The sequence below is a fragment of the Miscanthus floridulus genome, unplaced genomic scaffold, assembly GCF_019320115.1.
Source record: "Miscanthus floridulus cultivar M001 unplaced genomic scaffold, ASM1932011v1 os_1005_1_2, whole genome shotgun sequence".
Lineage (NCBI taxonomy): Eukaryota > Viridiplantae > Streptophyta > Magnoliopsida > Poales > Poaceae > Miscanthus > Miscanthus floridulus.
The window spans coordinates 37571-59322 of NW_027097462.1; the positions used below are offsets into that span (position 1 = coordinate 37571).

Sequence of the window (21752 nt, forward strand, 5' to 3'; positions counted from 1 at the left end):
CTGGTGTGTCCATGGGAAGTTCCCGTGCCCAATATGCAAGGAAGCTGTGAGGTTCATTTGGTTGAAGAAGGGTGGCAAGTATTCATCGTTCGACAGGCATCATCAATTCCTCCCTTCTAACCATCCATTCAGACAAGACATCAAGAACTTTACAAAAGGTGTTGCAGTGATAGACCCTAAACCACGCATGAAGAGTGGTGCTGAGGTGCGTGCTCAGATAGATGCTCTCGTGCCCAATGAAGGAGGTGGTTTTGTGGGATATGGTGAGGAACATATGTGGACTCATAAATCCGGCTTGACGAGGCTCCCCTATTTTGATGACCTTCTTCTGCCACATAACATTAATGTAATGCACACTAAAAAGAATATCACCGAGGCACTTTGGGGAACTCTCATGAACACTGATAAGTCTAAGGACAACGTTAATGCTAGAGTGGACCTAGCGACGTTGTGTGATAGACCGAAGCAAGAGATGCGGCCTCCTAGTGGCCGAAACAAACAATGGAAAAGACCTAAGGTCGATTTCATCTTGGAACCCGATCAAAGGAGGGAAGTACTAAAATGGATCAAGACGTAATGTTCCCAGATGGATATGCAGCGAATCTGAGTAGGGGAGTGAACTTAGGCACTTTACGAGTCAACGGGATGAAGAGTCATGACTACCACATATGGATCGAGCGGCTTCTTCCGGTGATGGTCCGAGGCTATGTCCCTGACCATGTCTGGCAAGTGCTGGCAGAGTTGAGCTTTTTCTTCCGTCAGCTTTGTGCCAAGGAGATATCTCGGACCGTCGCTCAGGACTTGGAAAAAGCAGCACCTATGTTGCTCTATAAGCTAGAGAAGATCTTTCCACCCGGCTTCTTCTTGCACATGCAACATCTAATTGTGCACCTCCCGTCTGAGGCATGTTTGGGGGGGGGCGTGCAAGCCCGGTGGTGCTATCCAATTGAGAGATGTCTAAAGACTCTTCGCAAGAAATGTACAAATAAAGCTAGAATTGAGGCTTCCATTGCAGAGGCAAGTCTAAGGGAGGAGGTGGCAAACTTCACAACACTATACTACAAGCCAAAACTTCCTAGCAATCATAATCCACTCCCTTGTTACAATGTTAGCGAAAATGAATGGACCCATAGCCTGTTCCAAGGCCAACTCGGCAGCGTAAGTGGATCGACCAATAAGATATTGGGAAATGAAGAGTGGTGAAGTGTCATGCTATAAGTGTTGACCAACCTTCTTGAGGTGCAGCCGTTCGTTGAGTAAGTTCTCAACGAACTTGTTTCAATACGCCCTGAATATTCTTCATGCAACCCCACTGATTCTCATTCAGACAAGAAATTTGTTCGTGAGTCCTAGCATCAATCAAGGGATCCTACCTTACAGGAACATGACACCCTTCTTTCTCAGGGTGTGGGTGTGGGGAGGCCTAATTTCATTTCTTGGTTCAAACAAAAGGTAATGTCCAATTTAGCTCCCACGTTTCATATTCCAAGTTTCTCGTTCGTTCGATTAATATAACGACCTATCATGCTTGAGCTTGCAGGCCCAGACTGACTCATCCATGAGTGAGGAGTTGAGATAGGTTGTAGGCGGCTATGACGTTAGGGTGCAGTCATTTACCGGTTATGATGTGAACGGATATCGCTTCCACACAACAAGATATGAGCAGACTCGGCCCAGACGGAAAACCACAAATAGCGGAGTTTGTACGCCCGGCACTGATGGCCTTGACTATCATGGTAGAGTTGAGGAAATCTATGAACTCTCATTTCATGGTCACAAACATAAACCTATCATGTTCAAATGCCACTGGTTTAATCCTCGATAAACGAGACAGACCCCTCATCTTGGGCTAGTCGAGATTCGAGAAGATTCTATCTATCCAGGAAAAGATGTCTACATTATGGCTCAACAGGCCGTGCAAGTGTACTATACGCGATATGCCAACCAAGACAAAGCGGATCTTAAGGGTTGGGCTATTGTGCACTAGGTGTCTCCACACGGTAAACTACCTGCCCCAAACGATGACGATTACAACTTCAACGCAAACACATATGATGGACAGTTCTATCAAGAAAATGGGCTACCAGTCACGTTTGAGATAGTCTTACCTGAAGTGATTGAAATGGAAGTAGACAACGAAACAGAGGATGACGAGGTTGATGGAGATGTGGTGCAAAATGCCAAGGACATAGAAATGCTTGACCGATTAAGGCTAGGCAATGACGACGAAGACAACATAGAAACGTCAGATAGTGTTGCCCATTTGGACAATTTTGACAGTGATGACGACACCTATGATCCTAATCATGAAGATTATTCCTAATACATGTAATACTACGTTTGTTTTAGTTTGTGTTTTCTTTATTTATTTTGAATCTATTTCTAATATATATACTAATAAGTCTTGTTCATTCTTTGTGATTGCAGGTGATGGCGAGCAGCCGTCCACGACGTGAGACGACCTCCCTTTATAGGAGACCACGCCCTCCCATTTCAGACGAGGGGTCGGGGTCAGGGGTAGCGTCCACAGGAGGTCAGAGGAGGAGGACCAGGGTCAGCAGGAGGTAGCGGACTCCTTCCCCACCACCTTTAGACGAGGTGATGGAGGAGGAGCACGTGACGGCCATGCCCGAGGACGAGGTCGAGGACGAGGACGTCCGACAGACCAAGGATGAGGCGACCGAGGATGAGGCCACCGAGGGCGACGCCACCAAGGGCGAGGCCACCGAGGGCGACAGTTCCGCTACCCCGACTGTCTACCAGCGAGGTCACACGAGCCTCCCTCAGCCTCCGCTTCCTCGCAACCGGGCACTGATTCACCCTATGGCAAAGAGGTAAGTAACTATAGATGTTATCACAACTACTTCACATGATAATGTTGGAAATCAAAAGAGGAACTGATAAATTTTCTTAATCACTTGTGCAGGGCCTGGTTGGTTTTGCCGGGTACTCCTGCATGCTCCCCCGTGAGCATCCTTGGTGTTTTGTGTAGGAAATGGTACCCCGGCCTTGTGAACGTGTCCGAGGACGTGCGGGAGCCGGCCTACACGTGGGACAAGTACCAGTTGGCCCCTGACGACAGGTACCGCAACAAGCAGGAGCGGGTACTGGCGGAGTTTTGGGTAAGTCTCTCTCGCACAACATTTTCATTGGGCAAGTCTTTTATTGAAATAATGAATGGATACATCGGTTTTGTATGTAGAGGTATTTCAAGCCGGAAGAAGGACTTGAGGCCCGAGCGGATCAGGCGGTTGCCGCCGCCTGTAGGAAGTACGTCACCGATATGCACCATGAGGCGCGCGTGCAGGACCACAGAGACTACTACGCCGTGGTGTTGAAACAGTCCATCAGCAAGCCTGATGCAAGACGGGTGGAGCTGTCCTGGGCCTAGTACCTTGAGGTAGACGAAAAACATTAATAATGATTCATTTTGAGATTAAGTCGGTTTAATTTTATCTTTTTCTATGTCAAATAATCGATGACTTGTAGGTGATTCCCTGGTGGTGCCGATCCCACTTCGTGTGCTGGGAGATGATCATGGACAGGTGGTTGTCCAACGACTTCGCTGAGAACCACGTGAGGCAGCGGGACCAGCGTCTACTGAGGAGAGGTGCTACTCACCATCAAGGCAGCCACAGCCTCCCCGCCTACAAACAAGCATATGTAAGTGATTTCTTTTATCTTATTTGACGCTGAGTTCTGCCTTATTTCTCACCATCTTGCCATCTTACTCGTAGGAGGCTGCACACCTGGGCGTGGAGGTCTTGAAGTTCTCTGCGTGGGCTATGTCCCACATGGGCAGGGCGTCTTCCTCTGTCTCATTCGACCCGTCTGCCCACGCAAGGTGTACTCCGACCCGACCGTGCACACTAAGGTCCAAGAGTACACCTCAAAGGTGAGGGAGGTCCATGGAGAAGATTACGATGTGCGCACTGAGTCCATTGATGCAGAGACCATCATGAGGCTAGGAGGCAAGAAGCATGGGCGGCTGTGGATTGCAGACGGCGCCATCGACTCCACCACTGTTCCCTCTCTCGACGTGCTTCGAGCACGGAGCACGAGCTCCAGCCAGCCCATACGCCCACGGCCTACTCCGTCACTGCAGCGGGTCGACACTCTCGAGGTACGTCCTGTTTTACTCGTCGTACGTTCATCTTTGCACACCTAAGTTACATTTGCATTACTGAAACATTGAAGTTTGTATTGTAGGCCGAGCTACAGGCCTAGAAGCTCATGGTCGAGGCTCAGAGCGCGTAGCTGTAGGCCTAGAGGGAAGCGTTCACGGCCCAGGAGAGGAGGATGCAAGAAATGGAGGCCTTCATGCGGAGTGTCCAGCAAGGGGGTGTACCTTTGCCGTTGGCAGCTCCTCCACCGCCTACTCCTACAGCTACTACTGTAAGTATGAAAGTTCACTCTTACTAGATGCTTCCTTGACATACAACCATGGTTGACATACAAACTTACTAGATGCTTGACATAAAAACTTACTAGATGCTTGACATAGAAACTTTACTAGATGCTTGACATAGAAACTTACTACATGCTTGCACTAGCTATGACATACAACCATGCTTGACATTCTCAATTTACTAGATGCTTGACATAGAAACTCACTAGATGTTTGCACTAGCTATGACATACACCAATGCTTCACATAGAAACTTACTAGATGAATCTCACACATGCAACCTCTTATCCTTTTTGCAGCTTTCGTCGGCGGGTTCGAATAACCCCGCTCATGCGTCACCGAATGATGGAGCCTTTGCTTCACCATCGTGTCATAAGCTGCTTTTTTGAGGAGTTGTGCTTCGTCATGTGCTTGGACTTGAGCTTCACTTGTGGTTGTGACTTGTGCTTGGACTTGATGGACTGTGGTTGTGAATTTGTGACTTGTGGTTGTGATATTTGACTTGTGGTTGCGATATGTTGTTATTTGAGTTGTGGTTGTGATATAATGTGTGAAAATGGTTTCGTTGTGATATATGTGATTATTGTGATGTTTGTGATATATATGTGACATGTGATATATATTTGAACTGTTTATGTCAGTGGAATGCAAAAAACAAAAAAAAATTGCAATTTCGGTTGATTTGCCGAGTGCAATGGTCATGGCACTCGGCAAAGCTGGGAAACTTTGCCGAGTGCCAGGACATTGCACTCGGCAAAGATTTTTTTTTAAAAAAGCAAAAAATCTTTGCCGAGTGCCAAGCTGGGGCGGCACTCGGCAAAGAGTTTTTGAAAAAAAAATAAAAAAATGTCTTTGCCGAGTGCCCTAACTGTCGGCACTCGGCAAAGGCGCCGTCAACGGAGCAGCGTCGTTGACGGTTGCTTTTCTTTGCCGAGTGCCGCCGTTGGCACTCGGAAAAGGCTTTGCCGAGTGCCCGATAAATGGCCCTTAGCAAAGAGCCTCTTTGCCGTTAAATTTTTTTCCGATGGCTCTTTGCCGAGGGCGGCACTCGGCAAAGCCTTTGCCGAGGGCTTTTGGGCAAAGAGGGCACCTCCAGTAGTGGGATCTGTATAAGAATTTTACATAAATAACGCAGGAATAGAGAAAAGTGTTCCAAGCAGGCCCTAGTCAGGCCTTGGTCGATGATTGTACCTTGTCGAGGTTAAACTGTATCATGTCTAAAGTCTTGCTAACAAAGTCCATATGCTCTTCACGGTTAGTTAGGTCATAAGCTAATTTGTTATCTCATCAACTCTGGTTGAACCTGAGCAAGTTTTTCTATGACTACTCAATTAGATGTCGTTTCCTCAAGTTGGGCATCGGCATTATTCCCATTGGAGGAGCGTGTCAGACTAATCCATTCCACGGTTGTTGCACCTCTCCTTAAGCTAGAGCGAAGCTAACAGTGTGAAGTTGATTCTTGGCATTCAGATCTGTAAAGTTCGAATGGCTCCAAGAGTGGTTTGAATTGGAGCTCTAAAAATTTAACTCACATCGCACCTTAGCCCATGCATATGAAATTTGTCATTTTATATGAATTTTGCTAGTTTGAGTTTGCATCTCAACTGAATAAATATATGGACACACTGTTGATGTACCGAATTATTTTTTAGTGACCAAAGTATAGTTTTTATATAGTTTGCATGTTTACATCTAAGATAGAGTTTGCACCGCATATTCAGAAAACAATGGGAGTGATCGATCTTCGATCCAATGGTGCCACAGTATTCCTTGCTGGCTTCGGTGGTGCTAGATTCATGCTCACCCAACATTGCCACACCAGCGTTCCATCACCTAGGCTGCATCTGCCCGTACCTCCGCAACCTCATTGCTTTGACACCACACACGCCTCCTGGCAAGGCCTGGCCTATAGCCTAGTAACATCTTTCTAAAAATCATGGGGGCACAAAATGCTCATATCAGAAGCTCAATATGCAACCTCTTTCTTGATGGTGGATTTGAAGGTTGGATGAAAATTTTCATTTATTTTATGGCACCACATGTATTATAATTAAGACGCCTGAAATTGGCGTCGATTCTAGGGAATGCTCAAAATTGCAAGATCATCTTCGCGGGTGTCAAAGTTAGTTAGGAGAGGTATACTATCAAACATGAAAATGGGCCGGATTAGTAGTCAAGCCTGATGGTGGCTCATGGGTGGGGTGATGCTATATCTACTCGTTCCGTCCCAAAATAAGTGACGTTCCCGCTTCTTGAGCAGTCAAAACTTTTTAACTTTGACTAAATATATAATAGAATATTAATATTTATAGTATGTAATTAGTATGATTAGATAGATCGTTGATTCTATTTTCATAATAAACTTATTTGGAGATACAAATATTGCTAATATTTTCTATAAATTTAGTCAAACTTAAGAAAGTTTGACTGGCATAAATATCATAGTGACACTTATTTGAGACGGAGGGAGTATCTTCATGTCAAACTTAAAGCGAATTGTAAAGTGGAAGAGAGAGAGTACAAAATTGCACTTAAGATACATCGAAAAATACGAGATAGTCTTATACAATTTTTGCAGTATAATTAGCCTAATTGTTAGTTGAAGATAATAAAGTTTAAATTTACGGTACATCCCTCTTACATTTTAAGATAGGAAGGAGTATAATTGTACTGTATATATACATACTATTGTCGTTGTCCATGGTACAATTTCTCTTCATCATGGTAAAAAAAAAAAAGCTGCTCCGTCGCCAAACCTACAAAGCCGTTGCCCACGCCCTCGAAGCCGATGCCCACGCTTGTGGGATCCGCGTGCTCTGCCTCCCGAGGCTTGGTCCCACGCTCTGCGGGCCGTAACAGAAGTGGGTAACTTTTCGGTGGGTGCGTGGTGCGGTTTCAGAGGCGCAGACTGCTCCTGCTGTTTCGGTTTTTGTTTTCTACCGCTGTAAACAACTGTTCGACCAAAGTAAAATCGATTGCATCCGTGTAGCTTTACGCCATACAGTACGTACACAAGCACGAGTACGGCCAAAGCACACACCCACTTGTTCCGCCGTAAACGCTGAGCTTCATGGCTCCCGTATATCCCAACACAATAATACCGCTGGCATGTGGGCCCGTGGCCCCGCCGTCCAGACGCTGCGATACCTGACACACTGCAATACCCATCAACGTACGGAGTACACCATGTCGGAGGGGACTGTGAATACCCTAATGGCACTGACATATGGGACCCCAAGTTTCAGAGAGCCGCGCCCTCTCGCACCGCACAGTCAGAGTCACCACACCAGAATGGGCCCAATCCGGCTGATGCCGAGGCGCGTCGGCAGGCAGCCTATGCCCGCGCGCGCGCGTGAGCTGAGCCCCTCGAGCTCAACCTCAACTCCTATGCTGCCACTCCTACTTCGCTCGCCCCGAAGCTTTTTTTAAGCACGCCCAAGTGCCCGGCCAAAACATGGTGCTCGCCTGCGGTATAAGATCAAAGGCGAACAGCTGGGTGCTGTTCGAGGAGGAGGAAGAAGAGGGGCGGCTTTTGAGCTTGCTCTGAGGTCTCGGTCACCCCCCCCCCCCCCCCCCCCCCCCCCCCCCCCCCCCCCTAGATCCAATGCCAAGGCCGTGAGGGGCCGCTAGCTCTTGTGTCGCGAGGAGGAAGAAGAGCCGACCAGAGAAGCTAGGAAGGAGGCGTGGCAATGGCAGAGGGCGATGCGGGGAAGGCGGAGGCGGGGAGCTGCAGCGGCGCCGGCGGCGGGGGCGACGCGGTCAAGAAGCGGCCGGAGCAGAGCGTGGCGTTCCACGAGCTGTTCGGCTTCGCAGACCCGCTGGACTGGCTGCTCATGGCGGCGGGCAGCGCGGGCGCCGTCGTGCACGGCGCCGCCATGCCGGTCTTCTTCCTCCTCTTCGGCGAGCTCGTCAACGGCTTCGGCAAGAACCAGCACAACCTCCGCCGCATGACGGACGAGGTGTCCAAGGCACGTATTCGTTCGTGGCTCTCCCACCGTTCTGGCTTCCCTCCCTGTTTCTCTTCGCCGCTGCGCTATGGTTATTGACGACTGACGCTCTCAAGCATTTGTTCGCTGTTTCTTCCAGTATTCGCTCTACTTCGTCTACCTCGGCCTCGTCGTCTGCGCCTCGTCGTACCTAGGTGAGTGCCTCGCGCCTGCTCCCTGTTACACACTCCTCCTATCCTAGCCGGCGTCGCGGCGTCGTCATGGTCTGAAGCCTCCGTGCTTCTTCCCCTGCTCCGTTTCCGTGCAGAGATCGCGTGCTGGATGTACACGGGCGAGCGCCAGGTGGGCGCTCTCCGGAAACGGTACCTCGAGGCCGTGCTGCGGCAGGACGTGGGCTTCTTCGACACCGATGCGCGTACCGGCGACGTCGTCTTCAGCGTCTCTACCGACACGCTCCTCGTGCAGGACGCCATTGGCGAGAAGGTGACCATGCCAATCCCTCTTGCTCTCTCCTTCCTTGCCACCTCAGTTGACTCCATGACTCCGGCGTGCCTAAAGATCTGACGACTGTGGTATGGCGGACGGAAATGGAACGATGTTTGCAGGTCGGCAACTTCATCCACTACCTCGCGACGTTCCTGGCCGGGCTGGTCGTCGGATTCGTCTCGGCGTGGCGGCTCGCGTTGCTCAGCATCGCCGTCATCCCCGGCATCGCCTTCGCCGGCGGGCTGTACGCGTACACGCTCACTGGCCTGACCTCCAAGAGCCGGGACTCGTACGCCAACGCCGGAATCATAGCCGAGCAGGTAGCATCTCTCTTCCCCACAACCACTGATACGGGCACGTACTATTTCCGGGATCTCCTTTCCATGCCAACAAATCGAGATGGCTGGGTGGGCAACATCACTGTGGAGTGTGGGCTCTAGCTCGTCCCGGTCAAAGAGTCCAATGCAGCAAGGTAGCTGGGCACATGTCATCAATATGATGTCGTTTTGGATCCTTTCAAGCTTTACATGTCATCAATATGATGTCGTTTTGGATCCTTTCAAGCTTTCTTGTTAGATCCAACCAGCTCTTTTCGGAGGATGATCTCCCGTTCCATGTCGTTTTGCACCTTTTCATGAAGTAGCTCTTCTCACCCATGCTGTACTTGGCTACTTGTTATTTGGGTGACAAGCCAAAATGCAGGAAATGTTACAGTTTGCTCTTTTTTATGCATATTCGTTAGTAATTTTGATGCCAAGGTTTCCACCTTTATGTTGCCTAGGCCATTGCCCAGGTGAGGACTGTCTACTCCTATGTGGGGGAGACCAAGGCCCTGAATTCCTACTCGGAGGCGATTCAGAACACCCTGAAGCTGGGTTACAAGGCCGGGATGGCCAAGGGGCTTGGCATTGGCTGCACCTATGGAATTGCTTGTATGTCATGGGCACTGGTGTTCTGGTACGCCGGCGTGTTCATCCGGAATGGCCAGACAGATGGTGGGAAGGCCTTCACTGCAATTTTCTCAGCAATCGTCGGTGGCCTGTCAGTACTAAAAAATGCTCTTATGCTTTCTAGCAGTTTCGCAGATTGAACCAATCTAACCAATGTGTTCATTTGTATATTGCAGGAGCTTGGGGCAGTCATTTTCAAACCTTGGAGCATTCAGCAAAGGGAAGATTGCTGGCTACAAGTTGCTGGAAGTGATAAGGCAGAGGCCAACGATAGTTCAGGACACGGCAGACGGGAGGTGCCTTGATGAAGTACATGGCAACATAGAGTTCAAGGAAGTGGCCTTCAGCTATCCTTCCCGCCCGGATGTCATGATTTTCCGTGATTTTTCTCTCTTCTTCCCCGCGGGGAAGACCGCAGCGGTTGTTGGAGGCAGTGGGTCTGGAAAGAGCACGGTTGTTGCTCTCATTGAGCGGTTTTACGATCCTAATCAGGGTGAGCAAATGAACTGTGCACCTTTATGTTGTTGTCACTTGTCAGTCTATTTAATTTTTAATAAGTGGTCATGATTGTTGCTGCAGGGCAAGTTTTGCTGGATAATGTGGACATCAAGACGCTGCAATTGAAGTGGCTTAGGGATCAGATTGGTTTGGTGAATCAGGAACCTGCACTTTTTGCAACTACAATTCTTGAGAACATTCTTTATGGCAAGCCTGATGCCACAATGGCGGAGGTTGAGGCTGCAGCTACTTCAGCCAATGCCCATAGCTTCATTGCTCTTCTTCCTAATGGCTACAACACTCATGTGGGCTCTACTTCTATTTATATTCTAAATTCTAATGATATTTGCACTTCATTTCTGCTTTGATTTCAAAAAACTTCATTTCTTGTTTTGCAATTTTCTCTCAAACACATTTGCAATTATTTTTTCCTGTAACAAAATAGTCCTGTTGGTTTTGTCTTCTTTATCGCTATTCTGTTTATGGTAGCTAATACTGACTTCTTGAATGCAAACCCTTTGCTGAACACAGGTGGGAGAGAGGGGACTTCAGCTCTCTGGTGGTCAGAAGCAACGTATTGCCATTGCCCGTGCGATGCTGAAGAATCCAAAACTCCTGCTGCTAGATGAGGCCACTAGTGCACTCGATGCTGGTTCAGAGAGTATCGTTCAAGAGGCCCTTGATCGGTTGATGGTCGGGAGGACGACTGTTGTGATTGCCCACAGGTTATCAACAATAAGGTGTGTTGACATGATTGCCGTGATTCAGCAAGGCCAGGTTGTTGAGACTGGTACTCACGATGAACTCCTCGCCAAAGGAAGCTCTGGAGCGTATGCTGCACTCATCAGATTCCAAGAGACAGCCAGAAACCGTGCATGCCCATCAACCCGCAAGTCCAGGTCATCCCGCTTGAGCAATTCCCTCTCCACTCGGTCACTGAGCCTCAGGTCAGGAAGCTTGAGGAACCTGAGCTACTCATACAGCACTGGTGCTGATGGCCGCATCGAGATGGTTTCCAATGCCGACAATGACCGGAAGTACCCAGCACCAAGGGGTTACTTCTTCAAGCTCCTAAAACTGAACGCACCGGAGTGGCCTTACACCATACTGGGGGCTATTGGGTCCATCCTATCTGGATTTATCGGCCCGACATTTGCCATTGTGATGAGCAACATGATCGAAGTGTTCTATTACCGGAACCCCAACAAAATGGAGAGCAAGACCAGGGAGTACGTGTTCATCTACATCGGCACTGGGCTGTATGCGGTTGTTGCATACCTCGTCCAGCATTATTTCTTCAGCATCATGGGCGAAAACCTGACCACCAGGGTGCGGAGGATGATGCTTGCCGGTATGAATCCACAGGCTGCCCTTAACATACTTCTTCCTCTCCTGGCATCCCCACACGATGCTCATTACTGGATAACATGAGCATGTTTTAATTTATTGAAAAAAAATCTTTGCAGTGATTTTACGGAACGATGTCGGATGGTTCGATCAGGAGGAGAACAATTCAAACCTTGTTGCTGCTCGCATGTCCACGGACGCTGCTGATGTGAAGTCGGCCATTGCCGAACGGATATCAGTTATCCTGCAGAACACGACGTCCCTCCTTGTATCCTTCGTAGTCGGCTTCATCATTGAATGGCGGGTTGCCCTCCTCATCCTCATCACCTTCCCTCTCCTCGTCCTCGCCAACTTTGCCCAGGTAAACACAATGGGACACTACTAACTCGCGGTTACTTCAATTGCTTATTCAGTCATGGCCAATCTGAGTTTAGAAAAAGCTGCCGGGGTCGGATTCCGCTCGGTAGTTTAGTTGGATTAGCAGAATTTGACCCACCTATTTTATCCCAAACCAAGTGCTTTGCACGACGCCCTCACCTTCGCGGCTGTCGTGCCGTTTGGGGCTCAGGCAGCCGTTGCAGCTGGGCTTCTGAATCAGCTGGATACAAGAGGGGACAATTAAATTCATGAGCGCGTCATGGTAGGATCCATGGCCCATGCTGCCGCTGCCTCTGCTGCAACTGGCATGGATTACTGTGCGGGACATGTGCGTCCACTGGCAAGTTTGCTCCTCTTACTCTCACCCCTTCTTCTAATCGAATCCCATCCGCAGGTGCACGTTCCTATTCATTGAACTCGGTGTAAATAACTCGCAAAGGACGCTCCCGACTGCATGCGTTTAGGCACGGCGCCATTAATCGCGGCGGCAGCAGCTTCGTTCGGCGCCATGGATAGGGGGATTTCTGGCTTCAGGTTTCACGCCCGTGGCTGTGGTGGTCCTCCCGTCCTTTGGGCCTGCGAGGCTGCCGCGGCAGTGTCTGTTTGCACGGCCGCCTCGTGCACGGGAATCTGGGGCTTTGCCTGCCTGTGCTGGCTGCTGCTCCACGGGCCGGGGGGCAGGCGGCTTTACGACTCGCAGTCCCGCACATGGCCGTCTCGCAGGCTCTGCGGCCGTGTCCTGTTGCCGTGATCGCGTCGTGTCCGCGGGGACAGTGCCGCGCAGAGCGCCGCGCCCGCGCCCCTGCCTCTCGTTTTCGCGCCACAGGGGCCATGCCCTTCGCTTCCTTGCTCGCAATAATTTGCTGCGGTGATTCGTAGAGATTCTGCGTGACGCTTGCTTTGTTGCTAGGCGTGCCCATGGGAGCCAGCCATGGGCCCTCTCGCTTTCAGTGACGGACGGCCATGGTCCATGGGCCGGCAGCACTTTCAGAGTTTCGAACGAATGCACTGCTGAATCACTGCGTCGCTCGTACACTGCCTTTTCAGGCTTGCAATTCGCATGTGTATGCCACTGTTTGCTTTGAGATGATCACGTGATGACGATTGGTGCTGCTTTCTGTATGTGGATGACTACGATGACTGACAAACTGACTGACGGTTTCGTCTGGTGATGGCAGCAACTGTCGATGAAGGGCTTCGCGGGCGACACGGCCAAGGCCCACGCCAAGACGAGCATGATCGCCGGGGAGGGCGTGAGCAACATCCGCACGGTGGCGGCGTTCAACGCGCAGGACAAGATCCTGTCGCTCTTCTGCAGCGAGCTGCGCGTCCCGCAGATGCACAGCCTGCGGCGCAGCCAGATCTCGGGCGCGCTCTTCGGCCTCTCCCAGCTCTCCCTGTACGCCTCCGAGGCGCTCATCCTCTGGTTCGGCGCCCACCTCGTCCGCACCCACGTGTCCACCTTCTCCAAGGTCATCAAGGTGTTCGTGGTCCTGGTGATCACCGCCAACTCCGTCGCCGAGACCGTCAGCCTGGCGCCGGAGATCGTCCGCGGCGGCGAGTCCATCCGCTCCGTGTTCGCCATCCTCAACAGCCGGACCCGCATCGACCCCGACGACCCGGACGCGGAGCAGGTGGAGTCGGTGCGCGGCGAGATCGACTTCCGCCACGTCGACTTCGCGTACCCGACGCGCCCCGACGTGATGGTGTTCAAGGACTTCAGCCTGCGGATCCGGGCCGGGCAGAGCCAGGCGCTGGTCGGCGCGAGCGGGTCCGGGAAGAGCACCGTCATCGCGCTCATCGAGCGGTTCTACGACCCGCTCGCCGGGAAGGTGATGGTCGACGGCAAGGACATCCGGCGGCTGAACCTCAAGTCCCTGCGCCTCAGGATCGGGCTGGTGCAGCAGGAGCCCGTGCTATTCGCCACCAGCATCCTGGAGAACATCGCGTACGGCAGGGACGGCGCGACGGAGGAGGAGGTCGTGGAGGCGGCCAAGGTGGCCAACGTACACGGCTTCGTGAGCGCGCTCCCCGACGGGTACCGGACCCCCGTGGGCGAGCGCGGGGTGCAGCTGTCCGGCGGGCAGAAGCAGCGCATCGCGATCGCGCGCGCGGTGCTCAAGGACCCCGCCGTGCTGCTGCTGGACGAGGCGACCAGCGCTCTGGACGCCGAGTCCGAGTGCGTGCTGCAGGAGGCGCTGGAGCGCATCATGAAGGGCCGCACCGCCGTGCTGGTGGCGCACCGGCTGTCCACCATCCGCGGCGTGGACTCCATCGCGGTGGTGCAGGACGGCCGCGTGGTGGAACAGGGCAGCCACGGGGACCTCGTGTCCCGGCCCGACGGCGCCTACTCGCGGCTGCTGCAGCTGCAGCTACACCACGGCTGACCGTGCGCCTGGCGGTACTACTACCGTACTACGTGCAGCTCCCGGCGCGAGGCGGGGCCGGTGTAGATACTGGAGGGCGGTGTAGCGTGGGCGTGGCCGGAAGACGTGTTTTGATGTAAACCATCAGGATTGTGCCGACAAAGTGATGCTGTATCCTGCTTGCACTGCTGGCGGCTCCGGCGATGTTAGATGGATCATCCCCTCCTAGTAATTCTCAGATTCAGATGAAATATTGGACCCAATTGGATGTGTACGCTTCACAACGATCAGAAGTTCAGAACCAAGATTCGTCTTTGCTATTGTATCCTGTACTAGTAGGGCCTAGGAGCTGTCGCCTCTGTATTGCCTTCGGACTTGCGGAGAAGGGCGGCCGCTGCTAACAGGGGGCCACGGAGAGCGTCACTGTCCGCGGCGGGTCAGGTCCGCCGCCGCTGCCATCCCTAGCGGAGTAACGGGCAAGCCTTTGGATCGGGCCATTGCAGGCTGGCCCATCCAGAGCAGCAGTCACTTTGGAGCAATGTTTGTGGTCCGGCCCACCTTTATAATCCGAAGAACGCATCTTTCGTCTCGGCGTTCTAAGTGGCCCACTACCATAAACAGAAAACGGGACGTTTTTTAAGTTCAAAAAAATGGTGAATCTCAGATGTTGCATCTCTCCTCGATCTCACAACAAAGGGGGAAAAATGTTGCATAGCTATCACACGGCTCTCCTTGTTTCTTCTTTCAGCGGTTCAGTCCACTCGTCTTTTCTCTTAATTTGCACCTGTCACCTATGTGCTATGTCCTATGTGTCTTCAAGAGTCGTTTTTTTCGTGCTAACACTAGAGTTTGACTGCCACAATGTCTACAGTAAGGCCACAAGCCAGCCAAATTATTTAGGACCTTGGATTGTATTCAAATTATGAACATATGGTGGAAGGTAATAAGGCATGCATTTGTATGCCCGTTTGCTTGTAGTTGGTGCCAATTCGCAGGCATGCCCAGGGAAAAAAAATGGTTGAGACCTACTGACAAGAAGATCGGTCACACACTAGCTAGGGCTCGATAGCCCGGGTCACCACGGACTAAAAAACGCAGCGAGGATCACACTTACATGGTGAAAAATCGGAGAGGTTTACAACTAAACCACCAAAGGATAGCTATCACGCTGACGTGACGAAGAAAGACTAGTTTCTGGACAAACTAACGAATGAACCATCGAAGCTCTCATCCGGGAGGGACCCCGTGGGGCAAGGACGTTGTCGGGTTGCCCTAGGTTGGCCAGCAAGCCTAGGACGCCATCCTTGGTCATCGGATCAAGTGATGAACAACAACATTGAGGTTGAAAGTGATTAAGGCAAAGAGAGATAAAAATAGATTGTAATTTGATCGATTGTGTGTGTGTGTGTGGGGACCTCAATTGGCTGTGCACCTTTTTATTTATAAGGTGGGGGTGGCCTTATCCCATAAGGGGTCGAAAATCTTTGCAAAACACGTTTTATATCCAATCTGGGCCTGCCAAAGTCGTCCAACAGGTTTTGGAGTCGGCTAAGCTAGCTTATGTGGGTTCCGGACAAAAAGCTTTCGAAATTCATAATTTGTTCATCCGGACTCCAAACGATACGATCCTTATATGTAATGGTGCAGTCCATTCTTGCATTCGAGAAAGTTGGGAAAGTCAGCTTAGCCGATTTTAGAAGCCGGCTAAGCCAATTCCGGCTGGATTATGTGAGACAACCCCCTGAAAATACACGTTAGTCACACACACTCATGTGTTCATCAATCGCTAAAACCGCAATTTGGAAGTTGGGGCCTAGTTATGCTCAAAGCTCATAAGGGTGGGTGTGCATACATGTATGTGAGCGTCCACATTTATATTATGTTTTAAAAAACTTGAACAGGCATCCAGGTGTGGAAATCTGCATATGGTGTGCGTACTATGCACGATGCACCTGGCAATTCATCATTACCGTCGTCCAAGCCAATGGCTATGGTAAGATACCAACAAATTGTGACGAGTGCCAACAATAGTAAGGAACTTGTATTTGGCGAAGATCATAGTGAGGAACTTAAGCAAAGACAAACAGCGAAGCACAAAGAAAATAATAAATAAATTTGGCGAAGACATCTGTCCAATTTAGGCTCATCGTAATGCCGTTTGTCCTCCAGAATTAGCACAACCCAATTTAGAAAAGGTGCTACAAGACAGTAGTCAGCTATGCTATGAAGCAGACAACCACCACCCAAATATGCCTCAATCCAGAACGGAAAACCCGTTGACCAGGTCCTTACCTCTCAAGTAGACGAAGCTCTTCAGCACGTCAAAATATAGCGACTCCCAACGAACACGGCCCGCCACACAAACAACGGTGAAACCATGCATCCACGTCCGTCCGTACGCAGCCATTTCGTCGTCAAGGCCGCTACAAATTCGCTCCCCGTCCGATTCAACGACAAGCTTGCGGCCCAAGATGGCAAAGGCCCTCCTAGGTGGCCTGTCGGCGATCCTCGTCGTCGCGGTGGTCGTCGGCGTGGTCGCCACCGTCACCCGCTCCGGCAAGAAGGCCGGCGACAACTTCAACGTCCCGGGGGAGGCCTCCCTTGCCACGTCCGGGAAGTCGGTCAAGTCCCTGTGCGCGCCCACGCTGTACAAGGAGTCGTGCGAGAAGACGCTCTCCCAGGCCACCAATGGCACCGAGAACCCCAAGGAGGTGTTCCACAGCGTCGCCAAGGTGGCGTTGGAGTCGGTCAAGACGGCGGTGGAGCAGTCCAAGAACATCGGCGAGGCCAAGGCCAGCGACTCCATGACCGAGAGCGCGCGCGAGGACTGCAAGAAGCTCCTCGAGGACGCCGTGGACGACCTCAGGGGCATGCTGGAGATGGCCGGCGGCGACATCAAGGTGCTCTTCAGCCGGTCCGACGACCTCGAGACGTGGCTCACGGGCGTCATGACGTTCATGGACACCTGCATCGACGGCTTCGTCGACGAGAAGCTCAAGGCCGACATGCACTCCGTGCTGCGCAACGCCACCGAGCTGAGCAGCAACGCGCTCGCCATCACCAACAGCCTCGGCGGGATCCTCAAGAAGCTGGACCTCGACATGTTCAAGAAGGACTCGCGCCGCCGGCTCCTGTCAGAGCAGGACAAGAAGGGCTGGCCCGTGTGGATGAGGTCCCCGGAGAGGAAGCTGCTGGCGGCGGGCAACCAGCCTAAGCCGAACGCCGTGGTGGCCAAGGACGGCAGCGGCCAGTTCAAGACCATCCAGCAGGCCGTGGACGCCGTGCCCAAGGGCCAGCAGGGGAGGTACGTCATCTACGTGAAGGCCGGTCTCTACGACGAGATCGTCATGATCCCCAAGGACAAGGTCAACATCTTCATGTACGGCGACGGGCCCAAGCAAACCCGCGTGACCGGCCGCAAGAGCTTCGCCGACGGCATCACCACCATGAAGACCGCCACCTTCTGTGAGCAGATCTTTTTTTTCTTTTTTGTTTTGATTGATAAAAACACAAACGGGTTGTTGGGTACGTTTATTTGATGGATGGGTTCGCATGCAGCCATCGAGGCGTCCGGGTTCATCTGCAAGAACATGGGCTTCCACAACACGGCCGGTGCGGAGAAGCACCAGGCGGTGGCGCTCCGCGTCCAGGGAGACCTCGCGGCGTTCTACAACTGCCGGTTCGACGCGTTCCAGGACACGCTGTACGTGCACGCCCGGCGCCAGTTCTTCCGCAACTGCGTCATCTCCGGCACCATCGACTTCATCTTCGGCAACTCGGCGGCGGTGTTCCAGAACTGCCTCATCATCACGCGGCGGCCCATGGACAACCAGCAGAACTCGGTGACCGCGCACGGCCGCACCGACCCCAACATGAAGTCCGGGCTCGTCATCCAGAACTGCCGCCTGGTGCCCGACCAGAAGCTCTTCCCCGACCGCTTCAAGATCCCCTCCTACCTGGGCCGCCCCTGGAAGGAGTTCTCGCGCCTCGTCATCATGGAGAGCACCATCGCCGACTTCATCAAGCCCGAGGGGGTACATGCCCTGGAACGGCGACTTCGGCATCAAGACGCTCTACTACGCCGAGTACAACAACCGCGGCCCCGGCGCCGGCACCAGCAAGAGGGTCAACTGGCCCGGGTTCCACGTCATCACCCGGAAGGACGCCGAGCAGTTCACCGCCGGGCCGTTCATCGACGGCGCGACGTGGCTCAAGTTCACCGGCACGCCGCACATCCTCGGGTTCAAGTTCTAAGGACCGCATGCATTTGCATGGCATACAGCACACGATAGTGAGGTGGCACATACATGTTTGTGTGTATGTACAATTGATTGACGACAGACGTGCAAGCAGATATGTACCTGAGGTGTCGCAGGACAGGAGGGCTAACGTTTGTACCTTTGCCATTTTTCTTTCCTTTTTCATTCCTTTGGTTTTTTTTTGTCTTGGTGAAATTCTTCAGTAAACGAAAAGTCTTTTGGACAATGATTTGTTGCGACATTGGTTAATGCAGTGTGGGTGTGTTTTGTCAAAAGTCCGTTGGCTCTGTCATTGCAGGGCAGCTGATCTCCGCTCGGCGGGCAGTTTTTTTACTAACAAGTGATTAGCGCGCGCTAATGACCAAATAATATGACAATATTCTCTCTTTTTAAACACTTCTCCTACATTTAGGTATCTGATTTTTAGTTGTTGTTCAGATAACATTGATTTTTTTCATTGTTTGACTATAAAAACTTATACATTATATATGTATCATGAGTTGTTCTTTTAATTGTACTAACTAGATGACTAAGATTGTTGGCAACCTAGCGAAGCTCTTTCTTTTTATAGCCGTGCCGTGAAGTGCAATTTTATTGTATGTGTTTTAGAGATGTGGTTGAAAAACGACCTATAGAGATTCCCCATCTATGTCCAATCGAGAATAGAAGCGAGTCGATTCCAGTGTCGGCTTATAGTCTCTACCACACCGCCCGCCATCATGCCTCTTTGGTTCTAGACGAAGCCAAACGAGACATGCTATAGACGACGAAGGAAGTGCCCACCTAGTTGGAGGGCTAAAACCTGTAGTTTTGAAGTTGAAATTCCAGATTTGAAGTTGGAGTGCTTTAGCACTTTAGTTTTGAAGCAAGAATCATCGGTCTTGAGCGCCTTGCCCGCTCAAGAACAAGTAATGGATGAGCGCTTTGTTACGCCCGCGGATACGTTTTCCTGTGGGTTTCCTGTGGGGAAGGCTAGTTTGATCTCCAATCCTCCATCAAACCTCCTAAAATATGTTACTCTCCTTTTTAAACACTCATGACTCGACACAAACAAAGCGAGGCCTAAAACGTCCATGGAACGCTACTGGACATAGATTTTAGGTCTGACCTAAACCGCCCTTTTGGCAGGTCCGGCCCGAGCCCGGCCTGAAAAATCCTCATGTCTAGGAAAGACCTAACATTTTTTTTAACTGTGCTAGCTCATAATTCGAGTACATTGCTAAAGCAAAATGCAAAAACAATAAGGGAAGGAGGACTACTGCAACGTTTGATTGAATGCAAACTTTGGCATTCTGAGAGAAGATGCACACATGATTAGGGCAGCTCCAACAGTATTAAAATAGTTAGTTTATAAAATATTTATTCAATAAGGAGGATAATGATATGCTAACTTTTCATAAAGAGCTAAGCTCACACACTTTTCTTTTCTTTTTTTGAAACTGAGCTCACACACTTTTCTGTGTGTACATACTTACACATTATATACTACATATATGCCAATGCGTTGCAACGAGGTCACGAATTTCTTTCCCACGTCAAGGATAACAGATTTGATCACTTTCAGGTAAAAAAGTAAAACGATTTTGTACTGGGAATCCTAAACTATTTTAAAATCCATTCAGGTCTTCTCTATTTTTTTGTCTCTTTAGTTATTGATCAACTGGAATCATATTTCCCTTCTATTTATTCCCCACATCTTTCTCATCTTTTTTAGCTCCTAGCACCCGTTCTGAGTGTCCATTCTGATTTTTTTTTCCTTTTTCTGATCTGGATCTTTTTTGAGTTGCATTCTTTTTCCTTTAGGAGTATATCTAAATTTGTCTATGTAAATTAGCTCTCTAAAATATTTTAGCCTCTCAAAATAGAAACGTTTTGCAACAGCTTCTCTAAAATTATTTCCCAATTTTTAAACCGGCTGCAATGTCAGCAAACTGGATTAAACTAAGGCGGCATTGCTTTGGAGCATATCATCGATCACCCTCATGACATCCCAATTCATTTGAGCATTTTGAAGAGCATACAATGAAATTGATTAGCAGAACTGCAAATCATTTGCGTCGCTGTCATAGAAGCATGCCAAAGCCGGAGCTTGAGGTGCAGCAGATCTGTGGATAGGCGGTTGTGAACAAGCTGATTTGACAAACTGAATTCAGTGCTCGATCATATACAAGCAGTAGCAAACACGCAACCGTTGCGCGGGCAGAGAGCCTGCCGCCCGGGAGGTAATCGAGGACGAGCAGCTTCTTGTCCTTTTGGACTAGTAGTACACTAGTCCATCACGCGGGCACTCGCACGCGCCGGGAAGATATCCTGGGAAGCCATGACAGGATACGGTGACATCATTATATATGGCATCAGAAAAAGTAATAGGTTTCACATGCATATAGTATTCAACACGAATTTTAAAACTTAAAAAATTATGTGATGTTCATGCATTCAGTACCTTTTTTTTCTTCAGCATTAAAAAAACAAGCTCATAGGTCATAAACAATGCATCTAGTGCAATTTTATAGACAGTGCATCCAGTGCAGCATCCAAAAGGGGGAAAAATGCACCCAATTTGCGTCGGCTTACAAATCGTGAACCGGTTGATAGGCTTTGAAGCTAAACCAAATGAACTGTCAATCGAGTTGCAGTGGCGACAATGCGAAGATAACAGTAGAGGACAAGGGAGACGATACCGGCAGCAGGCATTGGTGGCAGTTGTTGGTCTTGTGGGAGGTGATAGCCGGCCACTGCAGCCAAGGCGGAGTGCGGGAGGAACGCGCCGGGGAGCAGCACGGCGAAGCAGAGTCACCACGCCGGGATAGCGGCAGTTGGGGCCTGGCCAGGCCACCATGGCGTGAGGGGCACCCGTGTCAGGGCTGCCGCGTCCGAAGCCACCGCGCCGAGTGGCGCCTATGCCAGGACTGCCGCGGCCGAGGGCCGCCGCGCCAGGGAGGCAGCGCAAGCTACAGTGCCGGCCAATCACCTGTGCAAAGGGGAGATGTATGGAGAGAGGACTTGGGGAGGAGCGATGAGACGGACTAGGAGGAGGAGGAGAGGGTGAGGTACTAGGAGGTATGGCCAACGAGCTGAGCCACGGACGAAACCCTAGACTGGCGTCACCGTTG

The 21752-nt window shown here is 50.9% G+C and overlaps 2 protein-coding genes across 2 annotated transcripts; both read left to right on the forward strand.

The window, feature by feature from the left end:
• The first annotated feature begins 8010 nt into the window (after positions 1-8010).
• On the forward strand, positions 8011-14669 carry LOC136533599 (ABC transporter B family member 19-like). The gene is made up of 10 exons (XM_066526153.1): positions 8011-8376; positions 8495-8549; positions 8663-8838; positions 8961-9161; positions 9623-9882; positions 9968-10284; positions 10371-10594; positions 10821-11640; positions 11756-11997; positions 13193-14669. The coding sequence occupies exons 1-10, from the start codon at positions 8098-8100 to the stop codon at positions 14399-14401; spliced, it is 3783 nt and encodes a 1260-aa protein (XP_066382250.1). The 5' UTR covers positions 8011-8097; the 3' UTR covers positions 14402-14669.
• Positions 14670-16847: 2178 nt separating this feature from the next.
• LOC136533600 (pectinesterase/pectinesterase inhibitor-like) lies at positions 16848-18864 on the forward strand. The gene is given in 3 exon segments (XM_066526154.1): positions 16848-17845; positions 17939-18411; positions 18413-18864. Coding segments are annotated over 3 exon segments (1689 nt in total). The 5' UTR covers positions 16848-16851; the 3' UTR covers positions 18635-18864.
• The last annotated feature ends 2888 nt before the right edge of the window (positions 18865-21752 follow it).

What these genes read in the sequence shown, in the direction of transcription:
- LOC136533599 (XM_066526153.1), top strand. Translation starts at nt 8,098, where the DNA reads ATGGCAGAGGGCGATGCGGGGAAGGCGGAGGCGGGGAGCTGCAGCGGC. An exon ending in GTTTTACGATCCTAATCAGG is followed by an intron (nt 10,285 to 10,370) that starts GTGAGCAAATGA and finishes TTGTTGCTGCAG; the next exon opens with GGCAAGTTTTGCTGGATAAT. An exon ending in TCCTCGCCAACTTTGCCCAG is followed by an intron (nt 11,998 to 13,192) that starts GTAAACACAATG and finishes TGGTGATGGCAG; the next exon opens with CAACTGTCGATGAAGGGCTT.